This window comes from Podarcis raffonei, chromosome 3 (assembly GCF_027172205.1).
Source record: "Podarcis raffonei isolate rPodRaf1 chromosome 3, rPodRaf1.pri, whole genome shotgun sequence".
NCBI lineage: Eukaryota > Metazoa > Chordata > Lepidosauria > Squamata > Lacertidae > Podarcis > Podarcis raffonei.
Genome location: NC_070604.1, coordinates 124,351,613 through 124,369,417, shown reverse-complemented (window position 1 = coordinate 124,369,417; position 17,805 = coordinate 124,351,613). Strand labels below are relative to the sequence as shown.

At 51.7% G+C, this 17,805-nt stretch overlaps 2 protein-coding genes across 9 annotated transcripts in view; both read right to left on the bottom strand.

The window, feature by feature from the left end:
- Positions 1–1,247: 1,247 nt before the first annotated feature.
- MPV17 (mitochondrial inner membrane protein MPV17) lies at positions 1,248–11,320 on the bottom strand. 2 transcript variants are annotated; one of them, XM_053383954.1, is made up of 7 exons: positions 11,213–11,320; positions 5,097–5,212; positions 4,802–4,894; positions 4,203–4,298; positions 2,063–2,095; positions 1,650–1,702; positions 1,248–1,586 (listed from the first exon to the last, which is right to left on the bottom strand). In XM_053383954.1, exons 1-7 carry the CDS (start codon positions 11,283–11,285, stop codon positions 1,475–1,477), a joined length of 576 nt encoding a protein of 191 aa, XP_053239929.1. In that variant the 5' UTR covers positions 11,286–11,320; the 3' UTR covers positions 1,248–1,474. The 2 variants fall into 2 exon arrangements, with proteins under 2 accessions (XP_053239929.1, XP_053239930.1); XM_053383955.1 differs by having other exon boundaries at positions 1,248–1,567.
- Positions 11,321–13,004: 1,684 nt separating this feature from the next.
- LOC128411538 (zinc finger protein 850-like) overlaps positions 13,005–17,805 on the bottom strand; it is a 123,407-nt gene continuing 118,606 nt past the window's right edge. For all 7 annotated transcript variants that reach the window (XM_053383945.1, XM_053383942.1, XM_053383944.1 and 4 more), the window contains one exon: positions 13,005–17,761. In XM_053383945.1, coding sequence (XP_053239920.1) covers positions 15,172–17,115 — 1,944 coding nt within the window. In that variant the 5' untranslated portion in view covers positions 17,116–17,761 and the 3' untranslated portion in view covers positions 13,005–15,171. The remainder of the gene's footprint in view (positions 17,762–17,805) is intronic.

Sequence of the window (17,805 nt, the reverse complement as noted above, 5' to 3'; positions counted from 1 at the left end):
GCTAAGGGGCACCTATCATGTCCACCCCTCTCCCACCCGAAGGTAGACCCCTCCTGCCCACGGAGGCTCCATTTAGCCACGGATAGACATTTCCACCCCTTTGCCAATTCCCCTTTCAAAGCCACCTTTGCAGCTTTCACCTTCGCCTGTTCCTCACTTCCTCTGGGGGCCACACAAAGACCCTCCCAGTAGATCCTGCCCCGCACCTTGTCCACCTTTTCATCCAGAGGCTGAGCCGCACCTCCTGGGCCTGAGAGACCTTCACCCCGAGACTCAAGCCGAGTCTGTGTGCCCACATCAAAGACAGAAGACACTGTTTTTCACAATGGATTTATTCGGCTCAATCGCCTCCTTCACAGGAAGGTCAGAGAAAGCCACAAAGGGGGCCCTTGCAGTCTGTCACAGGGGTCAGCCAGATGCCCTCCCTTGCTTCCCTTCCCTAGCAACCAGGATTGAGGTAGACTGTCCCTGCACATGGAGGCTCCATGCAGCCATCCCAAAATGGCCCCCAATAGAACTTTCTCCTTCATACAGTTGCTGAATACTTTTTGGAAAGTAAAGTGATGAGTGCAGATAAAAGCCTGGTCTCTCCCAGGCTGTCCCCTCACTTGACACAAGCGGCTGCTGTGTATTCTGCCAGGAGAAAGAGCCAAGAGATGGGCTAGATCACGGGTAGGCAAACTAAGGTCCGGGGGCTGGATCCAGCCCAATTGCCTTCTCAATCTGGCCCACGGACGGTCTGGGAATCAGTTTTTACATGAGTAGAATGTGTCCATTTATTTACATGCACCTCTGGGTGATCTGTGGGGCCTGCCTGGTGTTTTTACATGAGTAGAATGTGTGCTTTTATTTAAAATGCATCTCTAGGTTATTTGTGGGGCATAGGAATTCGTTTTCCCCCCAAAGTACAGTCCGGCCCCCCACAAGGTCTGAGGGACAGTGGACCGGCCCCCTGCGGAAAAAGTCTGCTGACCCCTGGGCTAGAGTCTGCCTGTTTCTCCCCACTGTGCTCTAACAAAGGAGGCAAGTGAGGAGCTTTCAGTGGGGCGCAGGGGTCACAGCACCCCTGGGGCCTCCCAATGACACAGAATGACGCCCTCGACCCTCATGTGGGGCTGGGGCTGCTTTCGCCAGTCTGGGAGCCGGGTGTCGAGGCAGAGGGGGCTTCCCTTGCCAGAGACCATCCAAAACAGACACAGTAAGGAGCTCCAGGCGATACGGCCCATCGGGGGTGAACCTGTGGCCCCCACCAACCCTGACAACTGGGCCACGCAGCCGCTGGGAGCAACTGGGGCCTGGAGCCCAACCATATCTCAGGGCTTCCGGGCGTCTCTCTGCCACTGGGGGGGCAGTATTGGGGAGGAGGTGCATGGAGCAGCCTGGCCCCTTGGTTGTGGGGCAGGCGGGTGCACAGGGCCCAGATTGCCAGGCAGGCCATAGTGGATGACAAGAGTCGGGTGCAGAGGGGCTGGAGTCAGGATGAGTCTCCTTCACCGGTCACAGCTGGTTGGCCTTCCAGGAGAGATAGGCGTTCCAGACAATGGCAACACACTGGACCACGGCCAGCCTGGGGGGCAGAGAAAGAGCTGAGGGGCAGCGACTCTGCCAAGGGGGGGGCGGATCCTGCAGGCAGGAAAGGGAGGTCTTACCTGTAGTTCAGGGGGACGAAGTAGAAGTTGGCCACTTGCACAGCTGGCCAGATCTGAAAGGGAGAGGGAGCGAGAGATGCACCACTGGGGAAGCAGCGTGGCCGCCAAGCGCAGGGCCCCAGGAAGACCCCCCCCCCAAACCCCCAGGCCCAAACCTCTCAGTGCCACCAGGGGAAGGCGAGCTGTGATTCCTGCGTGACAATTGGGGGCCCCATCCAACTCTACAATTCTGTGATGTGCTGAGCTTGGAGGCTGCCAGGGAGATGTTGCTGACCGACTGATCAGGCGATCCTGTGGAGCCTCTGGAAGGGCAGCCAAGGAGCCCCCTTTGCCAGGCAGGGCTGGGGGGGGGGAGGCGGATGGCAGGCGGCACAGGGAGGCAGGTCCTGCCAGGGGGCAGCCGGAGGACTCACGTAATAGTTGGTGATCAGGGCATCCGTGTAGTCCTGCAACACAGAGAGGAGGGTGTTGAGTGCTGGCTGGTTTGCAGGGCCCCCGCCATGGCTCAGTCAACCCCACCCCTGCCGAGAGGGACTTCTCCATGCCAGGCACCTCCGGGAGACTTCTGGGGAGGCCCAGAGCTAGGGAGCGTCTCCAGAAGTTTATCCCAGACTCCTCTCTCTCAGACAGAAACAGGCTGCACTCCTTGTGCTTTGGCCTTTGAGTTTGATCTTGTGAACTGCCCTGAGATCTTGTGATCAAGGGTGGAATATAAATCTAACAAAGAATAACAATAACAATGTTGTTGGTCTTCCTTTCATACACTTCGCCTCACACCCCCCACTTAGAAAACAACCCCCTTTCCTTCCAAGACTTCCCCCTCCCAAGTCACCTTCACAGCACTCCATGGAGGTGTCATTTATTATTATTAATTATTATTATTAATTGAATTTATAAACTGTCCTATACTCGGAGGTCTCAGGGCGCTTCCAACCGGCCCACCTCCCTGAGGGACACGGGGGGGTCCCCCTTCGCAAAGGCTCAGCCACTCCCACCCCTGCCCTTGGGGCGCCTGAAGCCAGCTGGGGCTCGGCCCTGGAAAAGTCCTGGTGGGGTTGGGGGAGCAGAAACCCTTCTGGTCCAGGGAAGCCCACCATGGGCCCCCCTCTATACTTCTGGCCCATGGGACCCCCAATTTTCTACTCCTAAGTGGGGGTCAGGCAAAGGCAGAAGGCAGAGGGGTGCTGGTGCGTTAACCCCTCTCCCCCAAGGATCCTGCTTGGCTCTCTCCACCCCCCCCCTCATTCTCCCTCTCTGAGACTTGGTGGCACATCCAGCTCCTCAGGAGGGAGGGGGTCACTGTGACATTTATCCTCCTGTGACTCATCTCTGAGGAGTAAAGCAGCCGAGTCTTTCAGTCCACAGCGAGATGGGAAGAAAAGGCTCTTGAAAGAGATGGGGAGGGGGCTGTGCGTGTGTCAGGCGGGCCGGATCCCTGCACCAGGCTGTCCAGGTGACGCGAGAGACATTGGCAGGGGTCATGCAGGGCCCTCGCAGGACGGGAGGCGGAAGAACGGCAGCCGGGGGGGGCAGATGTTGCAGCTCAAAGGGCAGAGGGGCTGGAGGGGTGGGCAGGGGGCCTCTGTGGCAGGCCAGGACATCGGAGGGGGAGCAGGGCCAGAGCAAAGGGGACGGCCACCTTGTCCAGTGGCCCCTCTCCCCCCACCAGGCGAGGGCTCTCGCACTCAGATCCTGCTGGCCACTGTGAGAAAAGGAGGCTGCCCCAGAAGGGCCACTGGCCTCATCCAGCAGGGGAAGGGCACAGCAGGGCGTCAGCTTCCCTCTCCTTTGGCCATGAGGACTAGCAACTTTATCCTGGAGGAGTTTCCCTTATCTAAAAGGGTAAAAAGGGTAAAGGGACCCCTGACCATTAGGTCCAGTCGTGGCCTACTCTGGGGTTGTGGCGCTCATCTCGCTTTACTGGCTGAGGGAGCCAGCGTACAGCTTCTGGGTCATGTGGCCAGCAGGACTAAGCCGCTTCTGGCGAACCAGAGCAGCGCACAGAAACACCGTTTACCTTCCTGCCAGAGTGGTACCTATTTATCTACTTGCACTTGGGCGTGCTTTCGAACTGCTAGGTGGGCAGGAGCTGGGACCGAGCAATGGGAGCTCACCCCGTCGCGGGGATTCAAACCACCGACCTTCTGATCAGCAAGCCCTAGGCTCTGTGGTTTAACCCACAGTGCCACCCGTGTCCCTTCCCTTATCTAAGAGCCATCCAAATGGGTGGCCATCGCTGCCCCTTGTGGAAGGGAGTTCCGCTGCTTAGCTAAGTGTTCTTGGGCCAAGAAGCCCTTCCTTTTGTCAGACCTGGATCCAGCCATGGAAGACGTCCCCCAACACCTCTCTGAAGGCGGAATGGAAACCTCCAAGGAGTAACTCTCTGGCACAGCAATCGCCTACAAGCACAGAGGCAGAGGGACCCCCAATACTGGCAGCATCAAGGGAGGAAATCAGGGATTCTTCAATGCGGGGGGGGGGTGTCCCTTGCAACTCTGCTGCTCCAGAGACGGCCACACCCCTTCCCTGCCAGCTGCCCTACGGCCAACTCACCCGCTTGATCTTGTCCCAGTTCTCCTCCAGGGACAGGCCGTTGAGCGCTCCTGCCACAGCCAGGAATGAGCCCAGGAAGCCGGGGGCGAAGCCGGCCTGTGGGAGAGGAGAGAGGGGATCCATGGGGAGAAGCTGGAGACCTCAAGCAAGGAGCTGGGAAGGAAGAAGAGCTCCCTGGCCCCCAGGAACCAGGGTCCCCCAGGAAGCCCCCTCCCCACCCGCCCCGTGCAGCTGACGAAGAGAGGGGCCAAACCAAGCATCAGAACAAGTCGTCCTGGGGGCTGGAGCAGGGACAGGTGATATGGAAGCCATCTTCAAATGCCCAGAGGAGGAGCCAGCTTCTTTTCTGCTGCTCCTCCAGAGGGGAGGACCCAAACCAAGGGATTTAAAAGCAAGAAAGGAGATGAACCACTAGGAAAAGCTTTGTTGTTTGATGGCAGAACAGAGACCCCTGTGAGGCGGTGGACTCTCCTTCCTGGGAGGTTTTTGAGTCCAGGTTGGATGCCCGCCTGCCAGGGATTCCTTAGCTGTGGAAGAGGAGCCCGCAAAGCCCTGGCCGGCTGGTTGGCTTGGGGATCCCACGGAGAAAGGCCCCTGACCTGATCCAGCAGCATCTTCTGGAATGCAGCCACCCTGGTGGTGCTGGGCACCAGACGGTCAAGGACGTGGTACCAGCCTCCAATGACCGGGCCCTGCAGGGGAGAGGGGCAGTCTGGGGTCACAGCACAGCAACTGAGGCAAAGCCCCAGAGGACCAGGGAGACCCAGGCCTGCCAGGTCAAGGCGCCCCCCCCCTTGGTGAAGCAGTCTCCCCAGGAGCCAAGAGGAGGCCCTTCTGGCTTGGTGCTCCTGTGCCCCCAGTTCTCACCCCCCCACCCACTTTGCCCTGGCTCACCACAAAGCAGAAACCGATGGCCATCATCTTCAGGGTCCGCCGGCTGCTGTGTCCAGCCAGCCCCCTCCTCTCCACCGCCTGCTGGGAAATCACATCTCCCACGCCCACCAGGGTCCCTGTGCAAAAGCAACATCACCTCGTGGGTGGGGTGCACTGTCTGCCCAGACCCAGAGGACAAGTCAAATGACTCACTTCCTGGCTTGAGCCAAAGCACAGTTGGCTCCTTGTTGCCTTGAAGATCCAGACTGAAAACTAGAATTAAACCTGGGTGTTTTGATCCTGGTTTGCAAGGCCAGCTCAACCCCCAGTTTGCCAGCCTGAAGGCGGCGTTGAGCTCGTTTGCTCCAGGCAGAAAAGGAGGGAGGGCCGCGCACGACCCCCCAGAGCCAAACCATGTTTGGTGTTACAGCTGAGCCAGCTGCACGGGATCTCGAGGCTCAGGGGCTGCAGTTCTTGCCAGGCGGAAACTCTTCAGGCTTAGCTGTGCAGACGCTCCTCAGGTGGAAACCTCATGGACACACAAAACAATGTATTTCTTTCCTAAAATTCATACACCGCTTGATTGGGCGGAGGGGTGAATCCCTCAAAGTGGTTTACAAAAAGATAAAAGTTTGGGTGGCCACCAGTCAGGGGTGTTTTAGTTGTGATCCCTGTGTTGCAGAGGGTTGGACTAGATGACTCTCAGGGTCGCTTCCAACTCCACAATTTATGATGCTCCCTAGAGAAGCAACCAGTAGTGATGTGTGGAAGTGAGAGCTGGACCATCAAGAAGGCTGATCGCCGAAGAATGGATGCTTTGAATTCTGGTGCTGGAGGAGACTCTTGAGAGTCCCCTGGACTGCAAGAAGATCAAACCTCTCCATTCTGAAGGAAATCAGCCCTGAGTGCTCACTGGAAGGACAGATCCGGAAGCTAAGGCTCCAAGACTTTGGCCACCTCATGAGAAGAGAAGACTCCCTGGAAAAGACCCTGATGTTGGAAAAGATGGAGGGCGCAAGGAGAAGGGGATGACAGAGGACGAGATGGTGGGACAGTGTTCTCGAAGCTACCAGCATGAGTTTGACCAAACTGCGGGAGGCAGTGGAAGACAGGAGGGCCTGGCGTGCTCTGGTCCAGGGGGTCACGAAGAGGCGGACACGACTAAATGACTAAACAACAACAAAAATAGAAGCAAACTATAGACTGCTGGGTTGGAAGGAGGAGGAAAGGGGGTGCAGGGCTGCCTCCATTTCTGCCAAGCCACATCTTCCCCAGCCCAGGCCTGGCTTTTTCTGGTCTCTGGCCAAGGGGGCAGAGCCTCTGAGCCACTGCCTCCCCAAAAGTCCCTGCCAGCTATCTGTTGACGTCAAGCCTCCCTCCTTGGAGCGGATCCAGGGAGCTGGCAAAGGGAGAAGACACAGCCCTGTGCCCAGAAGAAGAGAAGCTGCCTCTCTTCCCCCAGAGAGGGGAGACGGAAGGGGGCCGTGGCCAAGCGAGGGAGGGGGCTCAGCCACAGCCTGCAAGCCAGGTCTCCAGAGCAGCACAGCTGCCTCCCTTTCCTCTGCATGCTCTGACCTCCAGGTCCCAAGGAGGGGGGGGGCTCCCCTTCCTGGGAGGTTTTTACACAGACTCTGCAATTCCTGCACTGAAGAGGGTTAGACTGGATGGGCTTTGGGGGTCCCTTCCAATTCTACCATTCTAAGAATCTGCCAGAAATGCCAAATGTGCCCCCTGTCTCAGTGACTGCTCTGCCCACCAGCTATTTAACAGCCCCTGGCAGGAAGGCAAAAGAAAAGGAGTTGGAAAAGGGAACTCCAACGAGATGGCAAAGCGGAATGAACATCAAGATTTCACTCTGGCCTTGAGCATGAAATTGGGGCCCTGGAAAAGTATGTGCCAGCCCCATGACTGGAAGACGCCCCCCCCACAGAGGGTCACAGAACGCCCCCTTCCTGAAGAACACCAGGAAACGGGGGGAGTTCCAGATCTGCAGCAGAGGAGCAGGAGGAGGAAGAAGAAGAGTCGAGTCGCTGTGAATCTGGAGGTTTGGAAGGAAGCAGCACACAGAACTGAGTTGGGCTATGCTATCTAATGCCTCCCCCCTCCCAGCCCTTGCCTGTGCGGACTTTCCTTGGGTGGGATATTCAGCCCCCGAGAGACAGGGAACCTTGCTTTGGGTGCCGTGTCAGAAACAGCGTGGTGTTGGCTCAGCTTCTCCACTTGCTCATTGACAAACTCCCAGCTCCTGTCGCCAAAGACTCCCTCCCAGCTCCATTCATTCATTCATTCACTCACCCAGATTGGCGGGAAGGGGAGAGGTGGCACCTGTATGACGCAGCTGGCAGCCGGGCCAAGTGTAATGGGATGAGAGTTGCTCTGCGCCAGCCGCACCACAGAGATTGACGACTCCCTGGGCGATGACTTCACCCGCAAGGAGCCTTGGGAGGCTGCCAGCGCCACTCAATGGCCACTCCCCCCCCCCAACACACACTAGGTGGGCAGTTCCATGGGACCTTGTGGAAGGATGGACGCCCCCCCCCCCAGGAGAAGTGAAGCTGGGGGAGGAGGAAGGAGCTAAGAGAAGCCCTGCTGGATCAAGGCCAAGGCCCACCCTTTAATTTTATATTTCGGACTTTCATTTTTATACATTTCAATAATTTTACAATCATTTTAACATTTCAAAACTTGACTTCCTTCCCCCTCTTTCTGTGGCTCCTTAAATTTATTTTTAACATTTTTTGCATATCCAAATTAACTTAATTTGCTCATTTATTCATCTACTTTAAATATATACTCTTATAAAACTGCAGGTTATTACAATAATCCTGTCAATGTTCTTATCTGTTTACAGCTTGTTTGTAAATATGCCCTGAACCATTTCCATTCTTTTATAAAAAGTTTGCTATCTTGATTTCTTATTTTTCAAGTAAGTTTCGCCATTTCTGCATATTCCATAAGTTTTCGTATCCATTCTTCTTTTGCTGGGACCTTGTCCAGCATCCTGACCCCCCCCCCAGCTGCCAGCCAGCTGCCTCAATGGGAAGCCCCCAAACAGGGCAGAAGCAAGAGAGCAGCAACTCTCCCCACTTGCAATGCCTGGCAACCCGTATCAGAAATGTTAGAACTTAAGAACCCAATAAGAAGCAACTGGATCAGGCCGATGGCCCCTCTAGCCCAGCATCCTGTTCTCACAGAGGTCTGTCAGGTGCCTGTGGGAACCCTGCAAGCAGGATCCGAGCACAAGAGCAACTCTCCCTTCTTACGGTTCCCAGCAATATTCAGATATACAGAATCCTGATACTCAGAAGCATTGCTGGCTCCAACTGCGGAGGCAGAGGAGAGCCATCATCCCCCCGCGGAGGACCTTAAGGTCCACAAATAACAACACTTTGGAGGTCCCAAGTCGCAAGGTGGTTAGATTGGTCTCAACTAGGGCCAGGGCCTTTTCAGTACTGGCCCCGATGTGGTGGAACGCTCTGTCACAAGAGACTAGGGCCCTGCGGGACTTGACATCTTTCTGCAGGGCCTGCAAGACAGAGCTGTTCCGCCTGGCCTTTGGTTTGGATTCAGTCTGACCCTTATGTTTTCCCTCCCCTTATGGTCTTGATCTATGGGCTGCTCCAGAGAAGCGGACACGGAGCAATGGATCCAAACTACAAGAAAGAAGATTCCACCTAAACATTAGGAAGAACTTCCTGACAGTAAGAGCTGTTTGACAGTGGAATTTGCTGCCAAGGAGTGTGGTGGAGTCTTCTTCTTTGGAGGTCTTTAAGCAGAGGCTTGACAACCATATGTCAGGAGTGCTCTGATGGTGTTTCCTGCTTGGCAGGGGGTTGGACTCGATGGCCCTTGTGGTCTCTTCCAACTCTATGATTCTATGATTAAAATGAGGCTGCATTTTAATCTGTATTTTAAATTGCCCCCCTCTTTTCTCCTATTATGTTTTTACTGTAATTTTATTGGTGTTAGCTGCCCTGAGCCTGGCTCTGGCCGGGAATAAATTATTATTATTGTTGTTGTTGTTGCCTTCCCTAGCCCCACCCCCCATGAATTTGTCTCATCCTCTTTTTATCCATCCAGGTTGGTGGCCAGGAGCTGGGGAGTCTGGGGTGGGGAGGACTGCTGCTTCAGAACTTGTTTGGGGCACAGAATCCAGAGCAGCAGCTGCTGCAGGCAGGGTCTGGCCCCAGCCCAGGCAGAGGGTGCTATCCTGGCTGCACAAGGGGACTCAGCCCTGCTAAGGCGCCAGGCGGGTCTTCCCTGGTTGCAGGTGAGGCCTTCACTACTCACAGCTCAGGTAAAGGCAAAGTTCCTCCCCCCCCCCCCATACGGGCTGTGCATGGTGTCACCTACAGCTAGGCAGGCTTGTCACACTTACAGTCGCATACAACATTCCACCACCTTTGCTGTGGGGCAGGCATGAAGACCTGCAGGTGGCGCTGGGGTGAGGGAGGGCTTTTGGACAGCGCTTTTTGATTTTTAAGGGCACTTATAAGCCGCGAACTCGTAAAATATGGCAGTCTACACTAAAATCATTTTTGAAAACTATAAAAATGCAGAGCAATGACCAAGAGGGAATCAAATGAATTATCTAAAAGCACTTGGCAAAGCAAAAACATTTTCATCAGGCGGCCAAACGTCGGCACTGTGGGTGCCCGTCTGATTTCAAGAGAAACGGAATTCCTATTTCGCGGAGCCTGCGTGCAAAAGGCATTTGCTTGCGGATGAGCTTGAAGGATATAAGCCGACTGTGAGGCACCTCAGGGCAAGACCTAAGGATGCTCCCATCTGGGCTTGGTCTCTGGCTGCTGCCCCCTGTGATGGGGGACTGAAGGACCCCACTTCCCTAGCTCCTGACTGGGGGTGGGGTCCTCCCACCTGGGAAGAGCTGGGCAGCCCAACGTCCTTCAGGCAGGGGGCCGGCTAGTCAGAGCCATCTGCGGCCCCCCAACAATTCAGCACAGCTCCCTGCACCACCCATTCTCCAGGAGCCAGCCCAGCCGGGGGTCAAACAGTGGGCTTGGGACCCCCACTCAGCCACTGGGGGCCTAGTCTACCTCACAGGGTTGTGGTGAAGATGGAGACTGGGCTGGATGAATCCCAAACCGGAATTAAGATTGCCGGAAGAAATATCAACAACCTCAGATATGCAGATGACACAACCTTGATGGCAGAGAGTGAGGAAGAATTAAAGAACCTTTTAATGAGGGTGAAAGAGGAGAGCGCAAAATATGGCCTGAAGCTCAACATCGAAAAAACGAAGATCATGGCCACTGGTCCCATCACCTCCTGGCAAATAGAAGGGGAAGAAATGGAGGCAGTGAGAGATTTTACCTTCTTGGGCTCCATGATCACTGCAGATGGTGACAGCAGTCACAAAATTAAAAGACGCCTGCTTCTTGGGAGAAAGGCGATGGCAAACCTAGACAGCATCTTAAAAAGCAGAGACATCACCTTGCCAACAAAGGTCGGTATAGTTCAAGCTCTGGTTTTCCCAGTAGTGATGTATGGAAGTGAGAGCTGGACCATCAAGAAGGCTGATCACCGAAGAATGGATGCTTTTGAGTTATGGAGCTGGAGGAGACTCTTGAGAGTCCCAGGGACTGCAAGAAGATCAAACCTCTCCATTCTGAAGGAAATCAGCCCTGAGTGCTCACTGGAAGGACAGATCCTGAAGCTGAGGCTCCAAGACTTTGGCCACCTCATGAGAAGAGAAGACTCCCTGGAAAAGACCCTGATGCTGGGAAAGATGGAGGGCACAAGGAGAAGGGGACGACGGAGGACGAGATGGTGGGACAGTGTTCTCGAAGCTACCAGCATGAGGGAGGCAGTGGAAGACAGGAGGGCCTGGCGTGCTGTGGTCCAGGGGGTCGCGAAGAAGCGGACACGAATAGACGACTAAACAACAGCAAGAAGACATGCACAGGCTTCTTTGAGGCGGGAACAAATGCAACGAGGAGAGGACGCTTGAAATCCCAAGGCACCTGCTTCCCCTTTCCTGGAAATGAGATTCCTGCCCCGGAGGCATCCCTCTCCAAGCCCCAGAGCCCTCCCCGCCCCGGCGAGGCAGAGCCAAGGAGCGCCGGAGCAGCCACGCCGGGATGAATCCGGAGCAGCGGGCGCGGCCTCCCTCTTACCGGCGGTGCCGATCTGCACCTTCCAGGGGTGCCGGGCCATCAGTCTCTGGTAGCCTCTCCACAGGGCCGCCATGCCGCCTCCGCCGCGGCGCGGGGGACACGAGCGCCCTCGGTAACCGGAGCCGAAAGCGACTCCACGTGCCGCGAAAGGGACTTCCGGCGCCCGGAGATGACGTAGCAGGCGCCTCCGAAACCGCGCACGCCTATTGGCAGGGAGGGAGGCGCCGAAGGATCACGTGAGGGGCGCGTGTCATAGACAACGGGTAGAGGTGCGCGCGGGAGTCCGCTGCCTGCTCTTTTGAGAAAGAAGAAAACCGGGCGGGGCCGGAGCTGCGCGTGGAGATGGAGGGGGGTGGTGGTTGTTAGTCATGTCCGCCTCTTCGTGCCCCCTGGACCAGAGCCCGCCAGGCCCTCCTGTCTTCCACTGCCTCCCTCATGCTGGTAGCTTCCAGAACACTGTCCTCTCGTCCTCCATCGTCCCCTTCTCCTTGCGCCCTCCATCTTTCCCAACATCTTGGTCTTTTCCAGGGAGTCTTCTCTTCTCATGAGGTGGCCAAAGAACTGGAGCCTCAGCTTCAGGATCTGTCCTTCCATGGAGCACTCAGGGCTGATTTCCTTCAGAATGGAGAGGTTGGATCTTCTTGCAGTCCATGGGACTCTCCAGAGTCTCCTCCAGCGCCAGAATTCAAAAGCATCAATTCTTCGGCAATCAGCTTTCTATATGGTCCAGCTCTCACTTCCATACATCACGACTGGGAAAACCAGAGCTTGAACTATACGGACCTTTGTTGGCAAAATCATAGTAAAAAGACTTAACAATCAGAACAACAGTCACATAAAGTGTAAAACGTGGAAAAACGCCCCCCACCCCACATTCATTGATAGACCAACACTTCATGTTTTTTAATTGGTAGCATTACTGGAATTTATAGAAAGGTGGGGGGGGTTGCCCCTCCAGCGGACATCATACACCCCCTGACTACAATCACTCCTGCAAATGTCCCCACAAAACACTTCATCACACAGTTTTTTCCTATCGCTATTCAAAAGGGCCTCCGCTGCACATTACCAAATGTAACAATTCACTGTATCTATGTGCTGGCTCAATGGGAAAACTTTAGAAAGTCATATAAAATCAATAGTGTACTCAAAATCCAGAGAGTGTAAATAAACCAAAACACCTACTTCCTGGTTTGCAGTGTTCTTATTCCAAGTTGTTCATAAACTAAGCTGTTCTTCAACCAAGGTACTACTGTGGTCAACTTGGCTGAGAAACGGGATCATGTATATATTTCCTTTTGTTTTTACTTAATGGGTGTGAAGTGGAGGTCAGAGGAGGGATGGGGCAAACTGCTGGAAAACCCTCCCAGATTGTGACATAACTTGTGTCTTTGAGGTGGCCTCTTGCCTGGCACTCTGGGGCCAGGATGCCAGCAATTAACACCCGTGAAAAGGGTTGCTGGGTACGTGAATTGTAGCATGGGTGGAGAGGGCTGGTGGAAGAGGGTTTCCTAACTATTCTGAGCACTGGGGGGGCTCTTTCAGGGTACATGCTGTTCTCTGGGGCTGCAAGAGCCAGGTGCCCAGGCAAAAGGGACGAGTTTTGCCCATGTAGTGGCTGCCTGGTTTATGTTTATTCTCTTGGAGGGAGGAGAACTGGTCTTGGGTCTGCTGAGGGAGGGGGGGCAGGGTCCCGCTTTTTTGCCCACCTTTCTTCCATTTCTTATACATGCCCTTCTTAACTCTCAGCTCATCTGTAAGCTCCTTATGCAGCCACAACGGTTTCCTTAGATGTACTTTGGGGTGGCACTTTTTCTTTTATGCCCCCCCCCTTTAATACTGATACTTTATTGAAGGTTTCGGTAGAGAAATGAAGTTAAAAAGGTGGAGAAAGGTCAAAACAAAGCAAAATGAACTATTTGAAACACGATACAATACAATATAGGGGTAAACAAGTAGACCGGTTATTTTTATAAATGCATTCAAGATATTATATTTGCCATAGGCAAATATAGACTAGAACATGGTTGTTCTAGTTGTACTGCCAGTGAAGAAGAGGACTGCCACGAGGCACATCAGAACAAAGCTCAGACAAGACTTTCAAACACAGCACACAGAGAGTCATAAAATACAGGATCATAAACATCAAAACATCCTACTACACACATTGGAAAGATTGCAGGACATGGGATGTAAACACGCATGGCTCTATACTGATATCATTTCCCTTATTTATCTAGCATACTCCTGGTCCGTTAGGTCTTATCTTACAACTCATCGGACAGTTTTCTTAGCAACCAGACCATCAGTGAGAAGGGACGAGGACCAGAATTTTCTCTCCTCTCTCTGGGCCTCACATAGCTTCCAGGAGAAATACTAGTTCTTCCCCAGATGCTAACTCCACACGTAACCCTTTGGCAAAACATCCATTTCCCTCCTAGAAGCCCATGCAATGTTCACACAGCGTAGGAAGAAAGCGTGAGGGTTACAAAATGCAGCCACACAGGAATCATTCACTGATGCATTCTATCGGAAGGTTAAATGCAATTACTACTGGAACAGTTAGAACAAAGTCAAAAGTTATATCTAATGTCTATTTAAATATCCACATTTTACATTAGAATCAATTTCAGTCTTTCAGAAGAAGGAAGGGCGTTAGTCGTCCACATATAGTTGTTGGTATGTGGTTTAGGGTAATATTATCCCCTGACAATTTCAATTCCCTGCCCCCAAAGTAGTATTTATACAGCATAATACTTTCCTCCCTCCCAAAATGTGCAAGTGTCATACATTGCATCCAATAAATTATCAACATTATTTTTTGTTGTATAAGACATGATTCATAATCTAATGAAACATGAGCTACCGAAGTTAAAACTTTGTCCCACTGACGGGCTGAGACAGGAACCTCCAGTTCTTTATTCTGTTCGTTTCTCAGGTTTTGTATGTCAAATTGATTGAGTGAAACCAGGTATCTATAGAAAACAATCCCTGGCTTTTTAGTCTCAAAGGATTTAGCCAATTGTTCTAATATCTCAGGTGTCTTAGATTCTGTAAAAGCTGCTGGTCCAAATAAAGATGTTAAAACATGTTGCAGCTGCAAGTATTGCCATTGATCCAGCCTCTCTCATAAACCATGATGGACACCTGGTTAGCCAATGTGGAAACAGCAGGGCCCTTCTGATGGTCTCAGGCTCCTCTGGACTGGTACCTTCTTTATAAAACACCCTCCTGCCTGCTGAGTCTATTCTCTGTTCCTGCATTTCAAGGGATTGGACTGGATGCTCCTTGGGGTCCCTTACAATTCTATGATCCAATGAAGATGATCTCCTCAGCTCCCACCTTTGGGTGCAAGATCACCTGAGGCCGCTGTCAAGCTGTCTTACATTCAACAGGGACCAAAGGCTCTTACTCAGCATCACTCTGGGCTCCCACATCCAAGACAGATCGTTCAACAGCATGACAACTTCTGATGTCATGCTACTGGTGGAGAAGACAACATTCGGAACTACACTGGTGGAGAATGGAATAAACTGTTGGCTGTTCCTGAAGGAGCCAATACCGAATTCTCCAACCAGATATCAAGCACATACAGCATGTTGACTGAGGTCCTCCTCTGAGGGTCTTCTGCTGGTTCCCTCACAGCAAGAGGGAACCTAAAGGGAACCTGGCAGAATGCTTTCTTGGTAGTGGTGCCCACCCTGTGGAACGCCCTCCCTTCAGATCTCAAGGAGATAAAGAACTACATAACTTTTAGAAGACATTGGAAAGTCTTTAATGTTTTATATTTTACTATGGTTTATATATGCTGTAAGCTGCCAAGAGTAGTTGGGGAAACCCAGTCAGATGGGTGGGGTATAAATATTATTATTTTTAATCCCAGAGGTTCCTTATGAGGACCGTTCAAGGGATTTCCATATGTTTAGCCTGGAAAGTCAAAGGATATGTGATAGCCATGTTCAAATACTATGATTCTCCCTGCTGTGAGCTCCTTGATGGAAACTGAGACTTTTTTTCCATTTGAAGCTCTTTCCACATTCCAAGCACTGATATGGTCTCTCCTCACTGTGAATTCTTTGATGGGAAATAAGATGTTCCTTTCTACTGAAGCAATTTCCACATTCCAAGCACTGATATGGTTTCTCCCCTGTATGTATTCTTTGATGGGAAGTGAGTGTGGCCCTCCAAATGAAGCTCTTCCCACATTCCAAGCACTGATGTGGTTTCTCTCCCGTATGAATCCTTTGATGAGCTGTGAGCTTAGCTTTCTGACTGAAGCTCTTCCCACATTCTAAGCACTGATGTGGTTTCTCTCCTGTATGTATTCTTTGATGAGCCATGAGCTTAGCTTTCTGATTGAAGCTCTTTCCACATTCCAAGCACTTATAGGGTTTCTCTCCTGTATGAATTATTTGATGGGCTGTGAGCTTAGCCCTCTGACCAAAGCTCTTTCCACATTCCAAGCATTCATAAGGTTTCTCCCCTGTATGAATTCTTTGATGGGCTGTGAGCTTAGCCTTCTGAATGAAGCCTTTCCCACATTCAAGGCATTTATGGGGTTTCTCCCCGCTGTGAGTTATTTGATGGGAAGTGAGACGTTCCTTCCTAGTGAAACACTTTCCACATTCCAAGCATGGGTATGGTTTCTCCCCTGTATGAATTCTTTGATGGAAAAAGAGAGAGCTGCTGTGACTGAAGCTCTTTCCACACTCTAAGCACTTATGGGGTTTCTCCCCGCTGTGAGTTCTTAGATGGCAACTGAGATTGGAGCTGCGATTGAAGCCCTTTCCACATTCGGGGCACTGATATGGTTTCTCCCCTGTATGAACACTTAGATGAGCTGTGAGCTTGGCTTTCTGACTGAAGTTCTTTCCACATTCAAAGCACTGATAAGGTTTCTCCCCTGTATGAATTCTTTGATGGGAAGTAAGACTGTTCTTATAGGTGAATCTCTTCCCACATTCCAAGCACTGATATGGTTTCTCCCCTGTGTGAATTCTTAGATGGGAAGTGAGACTTTCCTTATGGGTGAATCTCTTTCCACATTCCAAGCACTGATATGGTTTCTCTCCTGTATGAATTCTTTGATGGGATGCAAGACTTTCCTTATGGGTGAATCTCTTTCCACATTCCAAGCATTCATATGGTTTCTCCCCTGTATGAATTCTTTGATGAGAAGTGAGCTTAGCCCTTTGACAAAAGCTCTTTTCACATTCCAAGCACTGATAGGGTTTCTTACTTGTATGAATTTTCTGATGGGAAGTGAGATGGGACCTCCGACTGAAGCTCTTTTCACATTCCAAGCACTGATATGGTTTCTCCCCTTTATGAATTATTTGATGAGATGTGAGTTTAGCCTTTTGACAGAAGCTCACTCCACATTCCAAGCACTCATACGGTTTCTCCCTTGTATGAATTCTTTGATGGGCCATGAGGTTAGAACTTTGCCTGAAGCTCTTTCCACATTTTAAGCACTGATATGGTTTTTCTCCTGTATGTATTCTTTGATGGAGAGTGAGCGAGCCACTGAAACGGAATCTCTTCCCACATTCCAAGCACTGATATGGTTTCTCCCCACTGTGAGTTCTTCGATGGGAAGTGAGATTGAAGCTGTGACTGAAGCTCTTTCCACATTCCAAGCACTGATATGGTCTCTCCCTTGTATGAATTTTCTGATGCGACACCAGATTGCACCTCTGACTGAAGCTATTTCCACATTGCAAGCATTGATGGGGTTTTTCCCCACTGTGTGTTCTTTGATGGGCTGTGAGACTATCCTTCCGACTAAAAGTCTTTCTACATTCCAAGCACTGATAGTGATTCTTCCCAATGGGATTTATTTGATGGGATGTGGAATAGGAGGTCTCTCCTGTGTCAATTTTGTAATGGTCTCTATTGCTCATGATTTCCAATCCACCACCTGCATCAAAGAGAGAAATGGATTAGAACTTCAGGAAGAAATGGAGCCCCAAATTATTGAACAATACCCTTACTACAAGCTTTACTGCCTTTGTTGATGCTCATTAACATACACACTGATGGGGACCAGAGCCGGGCACCTTCCAGGATAGATTATGTTTGGCCCAATCATGGAATCTCTGCCATTTGCAAAGTCAGTTGTCGCTTTGGTCAACCAAAGGCCAACAGAAGCAGAGACAAAAAAACCTGACAGAAGCTATTTTAACTTCCCTCACCAGCATGTGAAGACCAGCATGAACATGGTTTAAGAAGCCATATGTGGAGGAAGAATATTGTCAGACCAAATGGTAGATAGCTCTCCATTTAAGGTGAGCTGTGGGGGAATTAGAATCCCAAATGTTGGTGGTGGTGCTGTTGTGCTCCATCAAAATATTGAAAATTCCTCACATATAGATATGTATTGGATTTCAAAACAGATACTATGATCCAGCAGGAAGCCTTACTGAGAGAGTCCACAATCCTACGATTCTCCTCCATGACTTCCTTATGCAGAGCTCTCTGGTCAGGATCCAGCAACCCCCACTCCTCCTCTGTGAAATACACAGCGACATCTTCAAAGCACAGAGGACCCTGAAGGAAAAGGAAAAAGTCCTCCACTTAGACAGCATAAAGAT